General features: G+C 53.8%; 8 protein-coding genes across 8 annotated transcripts; 7 read left to right on the top strand and 1 right to left on the bottom strand.

Annotated features, from left to right (window-relative positions):
- Positions 1–520: 520 nt before the first annotated feature.
- Positions 521–2,406, top strand: CLAFUR5_05760 (Serine/threonine-protein kinase BRSK1; the record flags this gene model as incomplete). Its single annotated transcript, XM_047904908.1, has 2 exons — positions 521–865; positions 925–2,406. The coding sequence occupies 2 exons, from the start codon at positions 521–523 to the stop codon at positions 2,404–2,406; spliced, it is 1,827 nt and encodes a 608-aa protein (XP_047761792.1).
- Positions 2,407–4,151: 1,745 nt separating this feature from the next.
- CLAFUR5_05759 (Altered inheritance of mitochondria protein 6) lies at positions 4,152–5,295 on the top strand (the record flags this gene model as incomplete). The annotated part of the gene is made up of 4 exons (XM_047904907.1): positions 4,152–4,159; positions 4,215–4,658; positions 4,712–5,106; positions 5,162–5,295. 4 exons carry the CDS (start codon positions 4,152–4,154, stop codon positions 5,293–5,295), a joined length of 981 nt encoding a protein of 326 aa, XP_047762145.1.
- Positions 5,296–5,442: 147 nt separating this feature from the next.
- CLAFUR5_05758 (High-affinity nicotinic acid transporter) lies at positions 5,443–7,099 on the bottom strand (the record flags this gene model as incomplete). Its single annotated transcript, XM_047904906.1, has 4 exons — positions 5,443–6,274; positions 6,335–6,705; positions 6,762–6,855; positions 6,912–7,099. The coding sequence occupies 4 exons, from the start codon at positions 7,097–7,099 to the stop codon at positions 5,443–5,445; spliced, it is 1,485 nt and encodes a 494-aa protein (XP_047762146.1).
- A 1,229-nt stretch (positions 7,100–8,328) lies between these two features.
- Positions 8,329–9,057, top strand: CLAFUR5_05757 (Pre-mRNA-splicing factor isy1; the record flags this gene model as incomplete). Its single annotated transcript, XM_047904905.1, has 1 exon — positions 8,329–9,057. The coding sequence occupies one exon, from the start codon at positions 8,329–8,331 to the stop codon at positions 9,055–9,057; it is 729 nt and encodes a 242-aa protein (XP_047762579.1).
- Positions 9,058–11,256: 2,199 nt separating this feature from the next.
- On the top strand, positions 11,257–12,474 carry CLAFUR5_05756 (uncharacterized protein; the record flags this gene model as incomplete). Its single annotated transcript, XM_047904904.1, has 4 exons — positions 11,257–11,577; positions 11,640–12,001; positions 12,060–12,158; positions 12,216–12,474. The coding sequence occupies 4 exons, from the start codon at positions 11,257–11,259 to the stop codon at positions 12,472–12,474; spliced, it is 1,041 nt and encodes a 346-aa protein (XP_047762580.1).
- Positions 12,475–13,167: 693 nt separating this feature from the next.
- On the top strand, positions 13,168–13,608 carry CLAFUR5_05755 (uncharacterized protein; the record flags this gene model as incomplete). Its single annotated transcript, XM_047904903.1, has 1 exon — positions 13,168–13,608. One exon carries the CDS (start codon positions 13,168–13,170, stop codon positions 13,606–13,608), a length of 441 nt encoding a protein of 146 aa, XP_047762577.1.
- Positions 13,609–13,785: 177 nt separating this feature from the next.
- Positions 13,786–14,400, top strand: CLAFUR5_05754 (uncharacterized protein; the record flags this gene model as incomplete). The annotated part of the gene is made up of 3 exons (XM_047904902.1): positions 13,786–13,817; positions 13,905–14,102; positions 14,238–14,400. The coding sequence occupies 3 exons, from the start codon at positions 13,786–13,788 to the stop codon at positions 14,398–14,400; spliced, it is 393 nt and encodes a 130-aa protein (XP_047762578.1).
- Positions 14,401–15,634: 1,234 nt separating this feature from the next.
- CLAFUR5_05753 (L-amino-acid oxidase) lies at positions 15,635–17,775 on the top strand (the record flags this gene model as incomplete). The annotated part of the gene is made up of 4 exons (XM_047904901.1): positions 15,635–15,772; positions 15,810–16,067; positions 16,119–17,234; positions 17,314–17,775. The coding sequence occupies 4 exons, from the start codon at positions 15,635–15,637 to the stop codon at positions 17,773–17,775; spliced, it is 1,974 nt and encodes a 657-aa protein (XP_047762585.1).
- Positions 17,776–18,142: the final 367 nt, after the last annotated feature.

Raw genomic sequence — 18,142 nt, 5'->3', positions numbered from 1 at the left:
CGAGGCTCGCTGCCCGGTATCTTGCCCAGTACCAATCCGAAGAAAGCCGTCGAGCTCGCGGCTGGTCAACTGGCATATCTCGACGACAGCAGCGACGACGAACCTCCCGTGCGCACTCGCCAGACCGACCGCAACTACAGCCCTGCACCCGCGCATCGCAAGGTCTCACCGCTCGCCGACGGGACTGGTCGATCGCAGACACCGAGGGGCGACAAAACCTCAGCGAAAGAGCAGGCGGCCAAACAAAGCGTTGTGGTCCCGCCCAAGCATACGGTTGCCTCTCCATTCGCGGGCACGGTAAGAACATCACCCTCTCATGACACATCACGTGATGGTCCCGCTAACCCCCAGATCTAGAAATACCTGCAAGATTCGGATAGCGACGAAGAAGCCGTTGCCTCCCGCAAGAACAGCGCCGACAGCGTACCGAACGCGGATCCACCCGAACAGAAAGCCGACAGCGAACAGAAGCAGAATCGCAACCGACTCGAGGTCAAGCGGGTGGACAAGCCCAAGCAGAATGGTTCCGGCGTCTCATGGCGAGCCTTCTCAGCCAGCCGCGCCGAACAGCGCTTCGCCGAAGTCGAGGCACTCCAGGCCAGCCTTCAGCAGCGAGGACGATCCATCTCCTTTTGTCCAACCGTCGTCACCGATGATGGCCGGCGAATCCCTCTTAGCCCGACATCTGAGCGCGGGCCAGGACCACTCGGTGCGGCAAGAGCAGGCAGACAGGGAAAGTCAAAGTCACCACCGCGACGCGCCAAGGATACACAAACCGAAGACGACGAGATGGCTGATAGGGAGCCCGTCGGAGGACCGGTTGGACTCTATGACCCGGTCAAGTTCAAGACGAACCCGTTCACCGGTAAGCACGCCGCCCGCTCGCCAAGGACCATCTCGTGCTGATGCCTAGTGCGTTTGTAGGAGAACCAGTCGCCAGATCTAACAGCAACACCTCAGCCAACGGTGACGACAAGCAACTTAGAAAGGCTACCGACAGCGTCCCTGACATCCGCATCGACGATATCTCAAAGTGATGTCTTGGGGTCACCTAGTTCACCTCAAAACCTCGGCTCCCTGGCAGACTCGATCGAGTCGATTGCCTCAAAGCTGGTCGTGTCTCCTCAGACAATCCCTGAGACGTCAACGATTCACCATTCTTTGCCTTCGCCATTGATGTCGCCTTCAGCTAGCTTCGTGGATGATCCGCTTAGTAGACATTCGAGCACGAGGTCCATGCGCGTGCCTCGATCCCAGCGGGGTCCGCCTACTCGACGATCTTCCCGCCGCTCAGAATCTACTCACACATCGTCCAGTCCTGCTCACGCGTTCCTATCAAGCTGGGGCAAGTCAAACATAGAAGAGCCGCCACCGGAGCCCAAGCCAGATGACGAGGGCCAGTCGGTAGGTCTAAACAACGAGTACATCGTCGGCCGCACGATCAACAGGGGAGGTTTCGGTGTCATCAAGGAAGTTCATTCAATTGATGAAAGCGGTAGACGGACGATGCGCGCTGTAAAAATTGTTCGCAAGGCGATACAAGGTGTGTCTGAGTCCTTGAACGAGAAAGCGCAGCAGGAATGCGAGCACGAAGTTTCGATCTGGCGTTACCTTAAGCACCGGCATGTGCTGGGGTTGCATGCAGTCTACGAAACGGATTTTGCCACGTTTTGTGTTATGGATCTGAATGTCGGTGGCACTCTATGGGACCTGGTACGCAAGACTCGGTCGGATGCTGCAAAAGATAGTGCTCGAAAAGGTCTGGCACCGCGCCTTGCGAGAAGCTACGCCTTTCAGCTGGCGTGTGCACTGAGATATCTGCACGAGGACATCAGAGTCTGCCATCGGGATGTAAAGCTGGAGAACTGCCTCATAGACATGTCAGCACCGAATGCGGACGAGAAGGGCGGAAATCTTCGACTTTGCGATTTCGGGCTTGCCGATTTCCTCCACAGTTCAAGTATCGACGAAGGCGAGCCGCCCACTGAGCGCTTCAGCGAGCATCTGTCCTTGTCCACGGAGCTGCCAGTTCCTACAGTTTCTTCCATCATCGGTACGCTCGAATACGCCTCACCCAAAGGACTGACTGTCAATCGCAAACTGTTTGAGACGGCTGGTGATGTCTGGGCTTTCGGCGTTATCGTCTACGCTTTATGTACTGGCAACCTGCCCTTCAGACACCCCATGCCGAGCAAGACGGCCGAGCTGATCTTGCGCGCCGACTGGGATGAAGCAGCTCTTCGAGATGCTGCAGCTGGTGGGCCGGACGTCATTGATCTGGTCAAGGGATGCCTGGAGAAGGATCTGGACATGCGTTTCACCATCAGCGATGCACTCCGCTCTCCTTGGTTCGAAGGATGCTACGAAGAGCTGGAAGAAGAGACCACCTCTGGAGGCTGGAGTTGATACGATTATTCTGTTGGGCGAAGGGACGTACTACACGTCGACGCGCTATACCCTCGAATGCATTAGTCGGACCTCGCTACTCAGCTACATGCCAGCGGCTTGAAGCAACGGCCTCCGCTCCCATAGGGTGTCGACGCGCTCGGCGGCAATCAACTTTGTCACCAGCCCTCGGTGCGAAATTCTCCCCATTCTGTATTCTTTCGGAAGTTGTTGTTGTTTACGGAGCCTGAGCATTACTTCTTGAAACCTTTGTTCTGCCATCGGGATACCCTCAGCGCTGGCTTGTATCTATTCTACACTCAAACTCATTGGCGAAATACCCACTTTGAAGATCACGAGCGATTACGACTACTCCTTTGATTCGGTAGTCTCCTCGAAATGGTAGTGAGGTCAGTGGTCACACTAGCCGGTATCTTTGGCAGTGAATCACTAACTAAATTAGATTCGGTGTCGACTTCACTGCTTGCCAAAGAGATGCATAGCCTGACTGAACATACGACGACGCGATACAAGCTCGACTTCCTCGGTACGGCCTCGCTATCTGAGTACACGCCAGCGTGTTCAAGCGAAGACTCTTACTTCAATAATATGTCGAAGCGCTCGGCGTCAATCAACTCTGTCACCAGTCCTCGACATTGCTGCACGAAGAATGAGACTCACGATGCATGGACATGATGGACCCGAACAGAGCAGGCGAGGTGATGTGTCCACCTTCCGCTGAGTTTCAAAAGGTCAAATCACATTGAGGGCGCGATGTAGGATGAACGACCTTGGCGACTGCGCCTCCTACCTGGCATGCAGGTGCTTGATAAACCCCAAGGAGCCACCATCTTCATCAAAATGGCTTTGTCAACAGCTGCTTAAAATGCTTCGAGCTCCGTGGTCACCGCCCCGTGTCAACATCAATGGGCCTCTCGAAGAAGCTCGGAGCCAGTGTAAAGTACCCTGCAGTTTGTCGTTCTGATCTGCATTTCTTCGAAGTAAATGTTTGGCGGAGGTGGTGCATGTGTGACTGCGCGCTTCGCATTGGCAACACGAAACTTTTAACTTCGAAGCTAGTGCAGTGCAGATGTATATTCCGTCGAAAACACATTGAGGCGCAGGACAAGGTAACATCTGGTAGGTGCAGAATCTGGAAATGCCTGCGAGCGATTCTTTCCCTGGTGGCGTAGCCTTCGTCGTGCATGTCCTGATGGAGTCCAGCACTGGACGCCATGTCTCCCCGTAGGATCCACTCGTAGCTAGTCTATACATTGCCCTGCCTCAATGGCCCAGTCGAGGGGACGCAGCGTGAAGCGTGCGGCTCAGCACGTGCCTCATCCTGCTGAGCTGTTTGCTGGAGAGATCGCAGTACCAGATATGTGGCACATGGCTTGAAGTGTTGAAGAGAAGCCGATGACCCTTCCATGCAACGACTGTCATTGAAGCTGAAGCTGCAGTCTGCCCGACTCAAGCGCTTCGATACCACAAACGACATCGATATGGCGCGCCCTCTAAGCGACTGCCCGGCGATAAGGACTCCAAAAGATGACAGCGAAGCGCTCAGCGAAGCCTCGACTGCAACAGATGACTATGATAAGAAGCCATTCTTTCATCGCATGGGTGACAGCTTGAGGACCACATCGGTACAATGGCCTAGATCGATATCGCAAACGTCTCAATGCAGTGTACAGCACCAACACAAGAGGTCTAGCAAGTTAAGATGGGCTAAGTGGACTGCAATCGGCATTCCTATCGTTTTCCTGATGACCTTGTGAGTGATGCTGCAGAGTCTCAAGACTCCGGGCAAAGACCTGACCACCAAGCAGAGGGATGATTCACCTAGTTTTAGTGATCGCAGGCGGTTCGCACTTTTACTGGAGTTTTAACGACAATCAACTACTTCCAGATTGGGGTCTGCCAGGGCATCCAGGCGCCGGCTTGGTCCACTACCCTACAGATGCCACTCGAGACGTTCTTCCCATTCCTGTGCACTCGCATAGCGACTACTGGAGGAGCAGACCCTTGTGCGATGCCTTGTCTTGGGGCTGCATGAGCGTAGAGGCCGACGTCTGGCACTTCCCTGGAGACAGCGAGCTCTATGTGGGACACAAGACAAGGTCGTTGACCAAGGATCGAACGTTCCGGAGAATGTATGTCGATCCGATTGTCGAGCTGTTGGATGTCATGAATGAAGCAGCAGGCGTGGGCGATGCTGGAGACTACAACACAACACGGCGCGGAGTCTTTGATAGAGACCCGGCTCAGACTCTGTAAGGACCAGCACGAGATACCAACGACCGCCGTGCGCGCTGATAAGGTTTAGTGTCCTGATGGTCGACCTGAAAACAGCCGGCGCGGATACGGTGGATGCGGTGTCAACTGAACTGGCCGCCCTACGCTCCAAAGAATATCTTTCGCACTGGGACGGTTCCCAGCTACAAATTCGAGCAGTAACCGTTGTAGCCTCCGGAAACACGCCATTTGACCAGATCATTGCTGCAGGCCAGCATCGCGATATCTTCATCGATGCTCCACTGGAAGACCTCTCAACCAAAAGCTATAATGCTAGCAACTCGTACTATGCAAGCGTATCGTTCAAAAAGGCCGTAGGACATGTTTGGAACGGCCAGCTGTCTTCGGAGCAGATGCGAACTATCCAGAACCAGATATCGGAAGCGCATCAGAGAGGCCTGAAGGCCAGGTATTGGGACACACCAGGTAATGTTTTACACTGAAACAAATGCGCTGATGCGTTGAGCTGACAGTGATCCAGCTTGGCCTATCAACCTAAGGAATCACGTTTGGGATGTTCTGATGTCTGCGGGTGCTGATGTACTGAATGCCGATGATCTGAAGGCAGCGGCATTATCGGATTGGAAGAGGCGTGTGCATGGTCTGTGGTACTAGAGCGCAATACAGTGGCATCCGTATCATGCGAGACCTTCTTGGAGCATGACAAGATTAGGAGCGTTGCCGCATTGATTCTCGTATACTCATATCTCTTGCCGTATGAACGAAGGCTCATGTGTCGCGACACTGGAACGTGCCGGCGATCTACAAAGTATAACGGAAGGATGGACCACCACCCTCAATCTCCTTCTCGCCCCGGTCAGCAGCCTTGTTCTGCTTCCAGAACACGAACTGCAGAACCGAAGTGATGAGCACCGTGATCAAGCAAGCTGTGATGCAAGCCCACAGTCCTGGCCGGTATCGTGGAATGTCTTGCTCTCGGAACACCAACGAGCCAGCAATACCACCGATACCGCCAAAGCCGACCAGACTGGCCGAGCAGAAGGCACGCTTCCACTGTCCTCGGATATTGTTGGCTTGGAAGGACATAGCCATGACAACGTTCGCCTGCACACCAGCGCAGCAGATGAAGACGCCAAAGTATCTCACGCCGCTTGCTTGGGTCCAGCCCATCAGGACGAGCCCCACGATGGCGACGACAGCGTTGAAGATGAGCTGGGGTCCCCGCACGTGGTACTTGTCGCCTAGCCAAGACTCGGCGTACATGACCACAGCCGCAAAGGCATATGGCGGAGCGACCAAGCATTGCGACTCCGCGATGGAGAATCCCATGCCAAGCCTGAGGATGATGGGCAGGAAGAAAGCCAGGGCGTATGCGATCATAGTTGTGCAAAGGAAGATCATGGCGAAGCCCCATACTTTGGCGTCAAGTGCTGGAGTCAGGAAGCGCTTCAGGGTGAAAGCTTCGGTCGATACATCACCGCGGTCACGATCGACGGTGGCCATGACATAGCGTACTTCGCGTTCGTTGAGGAAGCCCCAGGTCTTCCACGCTTCCTGGTCTGGGAAGCCTACCACGAAAATGAAGCCTGCCAGGCCGATGAGGACGGTGATGATACCTTCCATGATGAAGATCCTATTGAGAGCGTTAGCTGGTGCTTCCAAAGATGTCTCCGTTGCTTCATGATGTGCGTACCATCTCCATCCGCTGTACCCAGCCAGGCCTTGCATCTGCATGAGACCATATGCAAGGATACCCGAAGCCGCAGAGGCCAAAGAACCGATCATGTAGAATACAGCGTAGCGCTTGCCCACATCATAGCGTACGAACCACGTGGAGAGTAGGTATACAGCTCCAGGGAAGTAGCCTGCCTCGAAGACACCGAGCACGACACGCAGACCAACGAGCTGAGTCCAGTTGTTGATAACGCCCATTCCAATCATAACGATACCCCAGAGAGTGCAAATGGTCGACAAGAAGACCCGTGGACCGATCTTCCTGGTGAGGGGTGTGGCGAGTGGTTGAAGGATCGTGTACGTTACAAAGAAGACCAGGGTAATGATGGCCTATACGGAGGGGCTCAGCTCATGCTCAACATAGGAAACTGATCGGAAGCGCTTACGTAGCGGTTATTTCCAGTCAGGCCAAGATCAGTTCTCATGCCAGCGATAGCAGCATTCGACAAATTCGTGCGGTCCATCAGGGATACACAATACCTATGTCCACACCGTTAGTTGCCAGTGTTACATGTCATGATCGAGCATCATCTTACATTGTTCCAAGCATAAGTACTAGCCGTCGATCGATCTTGTGCTTGATCTTTCGACCTTGCTCAGGCGTGAACCAGTTGAAGGGATCATTGTCGTCTGATGTGGCTGGAGAGTCGACCTTCTCCAGCTTGGAAGTCTCGAGATCATGGTCATCAAAGTAGACTGGCCGCTTGGCTGTGTCGGTGTCCATGGTTGTCGCCGTTGCCGATGCTAAGGGGTCAGTCTCTAGACGTTGGCAAGTGCAAGGCAAGAAGTCGAAGAAACCCGGTTGAGGGCGATGAACGCTGTACATATATCACTTATGCGGTCGCACCTGGTCGTTGATCATATGGCACAGTGCTCCGCGAGCCGCCGCGGCCAAGATGCAACTACATGGTACCGGGCTGTGCCATGGCCTTGGCCTGGAGAACCCCATGGGCGAAAACAGATCTCTACGAGCCCATGCGACGCGGCATTGTCTTGGGTTGGAGGCAAATATTGTACGTTGGCCTGGCACGCCTGCACTGCCTGGTACAATGTTCTTTCACTTTACGAGCCGTGCCGGACTTCGCCTCGGTGTGGAGTGTCTGTAGAAGATGGCAGTCGCGATCAAGGCATGAAGCTCAATCAGGGAAGAAGATGGTGGCACCAGAGACGAGTACTTTCCCCGGGTAAGAGTACTCACTCGCCGGTCATACATGTACCATGTCTACGGCATGGGTGCTTCGCATCGGATAATGTGAAGTTTGGAGACTTTCAAGGCCGTTGCCACGTGCCAGGTTGTAATGTATGATACATGTATGCATCGCCAAACACGTGGCGCCAAGCTGTCTAGATGCAAAACGTTCTTGACATGCGGGGAATGTGCGAAGCAACGAGAGGTGCCTGCAGGAGTACCTACCAGGTCGAGACATAGCTCCGTCGACTTGTTGCCATTTGGAGAGATGTCAAGATGTCATTATTGCTGAATGTCACAAAGCTACTGTACATGTGCTTGACTCTGGTCCGAGTAAAGCGCGATCGTGGAACCCCTCGGAGCCTGGGATGACCCGATGGTGGCGAGGTCTACATACTTGTTTGTTGTTGCGGTCATGGCACGATTGTTGCTATTACGGCGTGAGAGTCTTGGAAGATCGAACCTAGTTCCACCGATCATGGTGACTGGCGTTTCGTGATCTGCCTGTGCATGCGCTGTTTGACGCATGTCATCGATGCTGCAAGATGGGGACGCCAGCTCCGATAAGAGCATAGAGGGATCTGCTTAGGAGTGTAGGCTGTACTTCTAGAGGAATCGCTTCGGCGCGAAAGGACTCATCAAAGCCGCGTCGTCACGTGTCGACGTGAGCCGCAGTCTTCGAAACTCGAAGCCTTCCATTCCAACTGAATCTCACATCTTGCTTGACCTTGCACCACAACCAACACTCGCACGACTGCGCAAAGATGGCCCGAAATGCGGAAAAGGCGCAGTCTATGCTGTTTCGCTTCCGCGCGCAACAAGCATCCGACTTGGGCATCATCGACGTGAATCACACCCGCCGACCGAAGGCCATCTCCCAGGTGGAAGATATCAAGACGTGTGAGCGCTGGCGAGGCCAAGTACTCAAGGAAATCAGCAGGAAAGTATCGCGAATCCAGGATCCGGCGTTGAGCGACTACCAGGTCAGAGATATCAACGACGAGCTCAACAAACTCTTCCGCGAAAAATGGCAGTGGGAGATGCGCATCAAAGAATTGGGCGGGCCGAACTACATGCGCGGAGGCACACGAGTGACAGACGATGAGGGGAGGCTCATAGAAGGTGGTGGGAAAGGATATCGATATTTCGGCCGGGCGCGAGAACTTCCCGGTGTGAAAGAGCTGTTCGAGGCAGCTACGCAGAAGCCGGAGAAGGAAGTCAAGGATACGAGGCATGATCTAAATAAGCGTGTGGATGCTGGCTATTATGGCTACAACTTGGACGAAGAAGACGGTGTCCTGCTCAAGTACGAGGCACAGAAGGAGAAAGACGCCTTTGAGACGCTCATGGCTGAGGACGAGCCAGCAGATCCTACTTGGGAGCCTTTACCCGGCCATGGAGGAGATGGTACTCTGTGGAAGCTCCCCATGGCAGAGGAGGTCGAGGCTGAGCTACTTGAAAGACGAAAGCGGAAACTGCTGGACAAGATATGAGCCACGGCCAACTTTCAGTCAGCCGTTTCTGGAAGGATAGATACCAACTCTCTGTCGTTGTGTGCTCAAGCTTTGCTGGAGAGCACTCGGGCAGGTCACGCCACCAAACAGGACGGCTCGCCATGGTTCGACATTATGGATGCATCACAGGCCTCCTCATTGTACATCGAAAGCGGCCACGAGCGCCAATGGTGCCGCAGTCAGGGGAGCGACGTGAGTAGAAAGTGCGAGCAACTAGGCCCGCTACGTGGTTGCACATTGTAATTCTCATGATCGGATTGCAGACCCAAGAGCCTTGCCACGCGCAGTATATTGAAGTGCCCGGCCCACGACACTTCTGCAAGTAAGAGATACGAGGGACTCGAGTCTACTGGCCAAAGATAGGTCAAGCGGAATATTGCCAACAACCACAGGGACCACTTGCCATCCCGACTTGCGGCCATGCACACAACTCTCAAAGTCATGTCTCGGGCCGCATCGTGGCATGAGCCGATCACGGAATCATGCTTTCGGGTGTGCATCCGCAACCCATGAAAGCCTAGGGTCTGCGACATGAGGTGTAAAACTCTAGGTCAAAAGGAACGCTCCTTAGGAGAGCTGAGTAGTCTGGTTATATGTAGTTTCACATGAGGCCTTTCTGGGCCTTTCGCGAGCCGCTGGTACCTGCCTCTCGTGCGTCTCGTTCATACTATACGAGAGCTGGAGCGCCTGCGGAAAACGAGACTGGGCTGGAGCCAAGGGCCAGTCGGTGGGCAACACATTACGCAGCGTATACAACATTCCGATCGTGCGATGCAACACACAAATACTCGAAGCAGCAGTCTTGTGCGCCATTCCAGAGTCGCCTTTTCTCCAGCAGCACTGTCAAGCCAGCGTGTTCCGTTGCTTCTCGCGAAACAGTGCCTGACGGGTTCACTCGACCCCAAGGCCAAGCACTCCAACATCCTGGGATGCAGGGTGTCTCTCTCGGGAGTAAACCAATCGCACCACTGCAGATGTCTAGCACGCCTCGAATAGCTTTCCAAGACACAACCCAGACCATCTACTTGTTCTGGCCCTGTTCTTATCTCACACAATGCGGAGACTCCTCCTTATGCATCCCTCGAGGCTTCCCCGAGCCCCAGTTGGCCGATCGAGCCCTACCTCACCATCAAATTCTAATCAATATCCTATCAATGTCGAATATCTTGCACGTCGCCGTTGCGCCTCGGGGAGGGCACATCGGCGGGGCCCCTACCCCTGCCTCGTGAGGGCCCCCCCTCCCACTCGTTGCCGGCTCGAGTGCGCGGTATACATAGATGCTAGGGGGTCTTCGAGGTGCGATATGGATTGAAGTTCAATCAAATTGAGCGGCAAATGATGGGGCTGGAGCGGGTAGCTAGGGCTCGGGGAAGCCTCGAGGTTATGCATTGTTGAGAACATACAGGCCGCAGGACAAGCATGTGGGTGTGGGTGTGTCATGTGACTAGATCACGTGACTAGGGTTTGCCAGCCCATGGGCTAGCAAACATCCGGACACCTAGCATCCACCTACACCAACACCGGCGATACTGTATGTAGATACACGCTATCCCATTGGGTCCTTCTTCGTCTTTCGTGTGATCCGCCGTCTTCCACTGCTGCGCAACTCGTACCTGTTTAACATGCATCACGTTTCGCCTACTGACTTTTCCTCTTCAGGCACCACTGCAGCTGGATCCAATAATGCGGAATTTGACTTCGAGACTGTGCCGCACAAGGCTGTCTTATTCTAACCTGAGCGCCTTTTTCCACGGAAGTCTCGCCTCGACATATCTTGATTGCGCTCTCGTTGTCGATGCCGCCACATGGTATTCCGCCCACGCACTAGTCTCCGCTACTATGCTATCATCGCTAGCGCTATGGCTTCTGCCATTGGCCGCGACAGGCTTGTCTTTACTGGAGCGGCGAAATAGCATCAACCAGACAGATTTGATGGCATTGCCAGAGTGCACTGTACGTGACCGGAAGCTACTCACACAACGCGCGATCTGCACTGATGGTCAATTCTTGACAGATCACCTGCGCAATGCAAGTCCTCGGCCCAGCGTATTGCAACATGACAGACTCCTGTTTCTGTACCGATCTCGTCGTTGAAAAGTCCATCAAGCTCTGTCTCGCTCGATCCTGTCCTATCGATGACCAATTTGCAGCTCAGAGGTTTCGAGCTAGGACGTGTGAATGGCCTATAAGGAACAAGGCAGCAGTGGTCAACGGACTTTCATGGGGACTGTTCGTGGTGGCTACAGCATTTGTGGCGATGAGGATGCTGTCGAGGATGCAGGCATTCAAGGGAGCTGGGTGTGGTTGTGTGGAAGTGCTCTTCAGGAGCGACGCGCTGACGGTCTCCGAATGGACAGGTTCTGGTGGGATGATTGGTCTTTGCTGCCGCTGTATGCCTTGTCAGTTGCGATGGTGCCTGTAGTCCACTATGTCGTCTACTATGGCTTCGGACAGGACATTTGGGAGCTTCGCGCTGCTGAAGTCAGGAAGTACCTCATCGTGAGTACTCTCGTCAGGCGGCCACATGACTCGTTCATACTAACACACACCCGCACCTCTAGTGGTTCTACGTCACCCAGCCAATCTACATGACCATCACCTTCGGCAGCAAAATCTCCCTCCTGCTTCTCTACCTCCGCACCTGGCCGGGTCAGGACTTTCGGACTTTCCGCACCTTGTGTTGGAGTATGATCGTCCTGATCCTTCTAAGCATCGTGGCGATCGTGTTGGCCATGGTCTTCCAGTGCACTCCGATCCACCTAGCATGGAGCCTGGACAAACCAAGCCAAGCTGCGCATTGTACCGATCGGCCTACCTTGGTGATTGTCATCGCGGGGATCAATATCTTATACGATGTTGCAGTGATATCGCTGCCACCACCAAGGCTATTGAGATTGGACATATCATGGAAGCGGAAGCTTGGGTAAGAGAGAACTTCTATCTTCTCGCTCCTTACCCCATGGCTGATGTGATCTTCCAAGACTAGTCTTCGTCTTCTGCATCGGCGCCATCGTCACAGTATGCAGCTGTGTTCGCATCAAGTACATGTCAAAATTCGGCACGAGCGAGAATCTCACCTGGTATGTCCGCAATAACGTCCCTCCTGCAATCCAATATCTATTGACACTTCCCTCCAGGGACTACGTCCCTATCGGCGTTTGGTCCCTAGTTGAAATATACCTCTCCATTGCCTGCACCTGTGCACCAGCTACCGCCGGACTCCTCAAACGAGCATGGAACTACGCCAGCGGCCGCCACACCACCGTGACCGAATACTCCCATCAGGCCTCCGGTCATGAACATGACCCCGGGCTGAAGCGGGTATTTTATGGGATGGCACCACCTTCGGATGCCTTGGATGGAGCTGCAGGAGGAGAAGGTAGGGAGGAGTCATAGTGAGGCTAGTAGTAGTACGCCGAGAAGAATGTATATGTTGCGTGGTGAGAGGGAGGGTGAGCGCGATGAGAAGATGGCGGCCATAAGAAGGAAAAGCTAGTAAGATCTTCCAGGGTACGTGCTGCCTAATGAGCGATGTGTTCACCCGTCGCAGTTAACGAGACATAGCAAGCGCGCTTTGCGCTTCACGCATAGCTCCACAGCTGTGGGGCACTATAACGTGCCCCCCTGCTTGAACGTTCGGCAGAGTCTACTGGCACACGATCCCTTTGCGAGATACAGAGCGATCCGCGCGAGAGGTTATCGCGTTGCTGCGAAACTTTGGCCATACTCATCACTGCTTCCGTGCTCTGGACCCGAATGTCCTCGGACCTCAACGGCAAGGTGCCATGAACCGACCTTCAGGATGTTTATTGACTGCCACTCGTGAAGGTCACTCTCAAGTGGGACCTTACCGGCTGCCATTCCCGTCCCGAAAGAGCCCAAGCCATAGCTGGCTCTTCACGGACGTATGTTACAAAGACGAAATTGCTGGGCCACATAAGTCCCTGGCCGATTGGCCTTTGTTTTGGCTTTGTATGCAATACAATCGGTATTGTCCTACATGGCATTCTGCTTCGAAGCATAAATCTCTGGGGGATACCCACTGTCGCAATTACCATCGCTTTCCATCACCTTCACGCATTCCTCAGCATGGAAGAACTCCGCGAACAGCTCTCGCAGGTCGAGAAGTGGTTGGCGGCATGCAAGCAGCAAGCAGGAAAAGATGCCCTAGAGAAGCAAGAGCGTGAGCATGATATGCAAGCGATCGATAGTGAGATCGGCAGTCTAATAGAACGGTCACAGGACGCCTCTCCAGACGACAGACCAGTGTACCAGGAGGCGCTACAGATGACTATTGATACGTCGAACGCAATTCGTCAGTCACTACAGGATGCCTGTCTTTCTTTCGACCAAGCAGAGGTAGAACTCAAGCGGGCGGAATGGCTTTTCAAGAAGGCTCGCTGCGACATCAAGAACAAGGAGCTGATCGATCACGCTTGGGACAATCATACTGGCATACCAGAACGCTGGGGTCAAGCGAGGTTCCTCGAAAGGAAGCGAGAGAAAGAGGAGCAAGAGCGTCAAGAATGAGAAAAGGCGAAGGCAGAAGCTAAGCCGGAGCCTCAAACCAGCCCTCGCCCCAAGCCAAAATCTAGCGCCAAGCCCAAGCCCAAGCGGAAGCCTTCGCGACCGCGACCTAAGCCATCACAGCCTCCTCCACGCCCAGCAAGGCCCGCCCCACCACGGGCAGCGCAGACGACAGCAGCCATGCAGGAGGAGATCGATCAGTGGCGCGCTGAGTGCGTTGCATGCTTCGCCGACTACCCCAGCATCACAACTTTCCCTTGCCCTCCCACAACGACGACTTGCACTGACCTCGCTTGTAGGAACCAGCCTCGCGCCCTGTCGATCTGTGCGTGTAAAGTCAAAGCAGCATTCAGACTGGTGAAGGACCTTGATCCTAAGAAGGAGCGTCTTCTCTGGCATCCTGACAAGTTCTCGCGCTGTGACGAAGGTAGCAGAGAGGCGTTCAATAATATGGCGAAGGAGATCTTCGTTGTTGTAGATGCGATGCGTAACGGGAGGTAAGTGTGAAATGAGCATTACATATAGGTAAGGGGAAAGAGCATGTAAGAAAAGTATGACGATCATCCTGCTGACCAATCTGAATGCCGCTCTGAAAGTTCATGGCATCGTTTAGCTTCCACAAATTATCCCAGTAGAATCAGAGGCACGAGCGCCTCGCCTAGGAAGAGGACGATGCGCTTACGGGCGACGAGCACAGTCCATCCTGTCTTGAAGGTGTTTTATGGACAATGCAGTCCAAGCCAACGGCCCTTGCTGTCATACTTCAGCACTATGGAAGGAATCCCGACCATGTAATGAGATCCCCTGGAAGGTCCCGTCACTATCACATTGTCTGATTGCATGTTAGCAATACCTGCGTATGGCCTTTGGACACGAGCGCGATGTCACGTGGACTCGTGTTGCCAGCATTTTGCGCCATCTGAACCTTGTTTTGCGCGTGGTGCCTTCGCATCAATATACAAAAAACATCACCTCACCTCCTACCTCCTCGTCGTATTTCATATCGATCTCCGTCATTACAGCGTGCTATTGATACTTCCTATAAAGTCTTTCTCGGTGCGTCGGAGGGCTGCTCAGCAGGGAGAAGAACAGATACAACTCGATATCACAAGCATGCCCAGTCGACTCTTCGGCAATCATACCCACGAACGATCGAGAATGTCGAATACGCGCGGTCAAGCCTTTCCAACCGAGGGACTGGAATCACAGACCGCGCCTAGTTGCCCGCCTAGGCATGGACAGTCATCGACTCAATCATGCCCCAAGGGCTCTTGACAAAAGAAGTGGCCGCTGCACAATCATAGACCAGTCTCTTGTCAGCGGCGACGAATAGACCGCAGCGCAGCGAATGCCGTAAACGTGGAAGCGGAAGCGTTACATCACGCGCCGGCTACAGAATTGCTTTCCCACACGCTCTAATCACTGTCGCTACTTGAAGCACGGCGGCCACCTTTTTTGCCAGGGGCCCTCGCCCGCTTTGTGCCGACACAAGACGATAGCCCAAGCGTGACAAAGACTCGCAGGTCATGACCTCCCCTGCCGAGTGCCGTGCGATTTGCCGCTGTGGTGTACGGTTGATGGCTCAGACCAAAGGTCCGTGGACGGAACATGGACGAGGGCACAGCTGGAATGGTCACCAAGCTCCGAGACAACCCTGCCGGTTCGGCGATGATACCGTCAGACGATAACTAGGATGGGGAATACTTCAACGTGTCGCGTCAGGATGTTAGCCTGCTGAGGGCGGGTTCTCTGTGACGATAGGCGAGGGCGCCGGCTGACCCACAGATAAGCTTGCAGATCGGCGTGGTATCGAATCTTAGCCTTACCGAGCAATAGAGCATTGCCCAAAAGTACGGGACCACACAGTGTGGCTTGAACGACAACATGGAAAGCCGGTACACAGGGCGTAGCATTCCTTGGCCGAGCGCTGGTCAACAGGCCGAAGCAACGCGAATCAGACTATATGTAGGCCAGAGCACAACGCTACACAGGCGAGACAGTACAGCGACTATCTCCTCGTTCTTTCACCATGGTTCGCCGATCTCGTCTCTCCGCAGCTAGCCTCGCGGCTTTGGTCTCAAGTTCTTCGGCTGGCAGCGTTGTGCCAAGATCTGCCACTGTATCGTTCCAGAATGGCATATTAGCTGAGGCTGGCGGCATGCACAACGTCGAGATAAATCTACAACGCTCCATTGGATGGCGAGCTGAGCCTACACTATGGTGCTTGCGAAGCAGCAAGGCCGGACGACTGCCACCACAGCCTAGGTAGCACCTTTGTTGGATCTCATCCACTTGGCAAGAGGCACGAAGCACATCCCTCTCAGCGACCCACGAAGTTCGTATGGCTTCCTCCGGCCGACATTACAGATGGCGGCTGTCTGCAAGTATACTCCGGCAATGTGCTTGTTGGCAGGTCGGAGCCGGTTACTGTTGGTGGTCGCAAGACTAAGAGATGGCAAGCGGTAAGTAAGCAACCATATCTCGAAGCGAGTAAGAGTCTGATGCTTCCACAGGCGGCTGAGATCATGGATGCCGAGGGACCGTGGTTCGAGGGCGTAGAATATCTCAAGGCCAAAAAGCCGGGTGATGTCTTCGTGGCCGCGGCCAAGTCCAAGAAGATTGGAATCATTGGTGGAGGTATGAGTGGCTTAATGACTGCACACTTACTTGACTCTGTTGGCTTCTATGACTGGAAGATTGTTGAAGCTTCAAGTCGTGTTGGTGGACGCGTTCACACTTCTTACCTCAATGGGACCACGCCCGATCAGTACCAATACCAGGAAATGGGCCCGATGCGATTCCCTGTGAGCATCACTTACGATGACCCAGCGGAGACGATCCAGATCAACGATCATCGCATGGTCTTTCAGCTCGCGGATGTGCTCAACAAGCAGAATGGTAATGCTTCGGAGTACAAGGTCAACTTCATCAAATGGATCCAGTCCGCCGTCAACGACCCTTCTGCATCTGCCACATCCAATGCTACTTACTCGAACGCAACCGCTGTAGCAGAAGCTGAGGCAGCCTACGATAGGTGGGCCGATATGGACCGAGATGCAATTAGGGCAATGGCTTTCAATGTTTATACAGCTCACAAATGGGTCGTCGACAATGGCTACTTCCATTTTTCTGAAGCCGAATATCTAAAGTATGCTATGGGCCTCAGCAATAATCTTACGGATGAGGTCGACAGCTCGCTTGACAACTCTCCTGTCTGGGAATACGATACTGGCTACTTCGCCGCGACCGAATGGCGCACAATTGACCAAGAGCTCTCCCGCCTGCCAGCAGCTTTCGGACCTCAAGTCTACAACCGCACCTACTTTCAAACAGCAGTATCCGGCATGAGTTGGGACGCCGAAACCGAGAAAGTCACGGTGCAATATCGCAACCACAGCAAAATAGCCATGGAGCCCGACACAATGGATTTCGATTACGCTGTCGTGGCAGTACCCTTCAGCAAAGTCAGACTATGGAGACTCCCAGAATACACTAGCCTTCTAAGCCGCGCTATCAGCCGCCTCAACTACGACCAGAGCTGCAAGATTGCACTGCATTACAAGACTCGCTTCTGGGAACATCTTCCTGAGCCCATCATCGGTGGGTGTGGATCCACGGATATTCCAATGGTATTTTGCCCCGACTAGAACCCCATTCCCCTGAGACATTCTGAGACAGAGAGAGAAGTTCTAATAGTCGTTTTAACAGGTTGGCAGTATCTGCTACCCATCTTACCAGATTAACTCGACCAGACCAGGCGTAATTCTTGGTTCCTACATCTCCACAAACGATGCTCGCTCTGTCGGATCCATGACCGAGGAAGATCATGTCGCTCTCGTCCAGCGCGCTATGGTTGAGATTCATGGCGAAGTCGCTGCTGAGCAGTGGACCGGCAACTATGACCGCAAGTGCTGGGAATTCGATGAATATCAGGCTGGCGCATGGGCTGATCCGCTTGTCGGTCAGCAGGAATTGTATCTGCCGGCATACTTCCAGACGGAGAAGCACACTGTGTTTGTCGGTGAGCATACTAGCTATACGCATGCTTGGATCTGGAGTGCATTGGAAAGTGCAGTGAGAGGAACGACGCAGTTACTGCTGGATATGGGTCTGGTAGATGAGGCGAAGGAGATTACGGAGTTTTGGATGGCGAGGTGGATTGAGTTGTAGTACTGATCTGTATGGTCAATGATATAAAGGTGGAAGACTCCGGCAAAGGCAGTCCAACTTTCCTGCCACACCAGATTCACGTCCTCTGTGAGAGCCTTATGCGCAAGGGCCGTTGACAAGAGAGGTGGCCGCCTCACTCCAAACGTGGTAGCGACTATCATCTGCGGAGAGTGCTTCGAGCGCGTTGGACAAAGCAAAATTTGTCGAAGCGATACAACGGGCGCTGGAGGTCGCACGCTTCTACTGTGCAAGTAGCTGCTATCCCGTGTTATAGCTAACGTGGCGTTCGAAGGACACTCAATGTCTAGTACGACGGCCACCTCTTTTGTCAGGAGCCCTCGGCGTTGCTCTTCGAAGCCCCTTGAGG

The sequence above is a fragment of the Fulvia fulva genome, chromosome 5, assembly GCF_020509005.1.
Source record: "Fulvia fulva chromosome 5, complete sequence".
In the NCBI taxonomy this organism is placed as follows: Eukaryota; Fungi; Ascomycota; class Dothideomycetes; order Mycosphaerellales; family Mycosphaerellaceae; genus Fulvia; species Fulvia fulva.
This window is presented reverse-complemented; position numbering and strand designations above follow the sequence as displayed.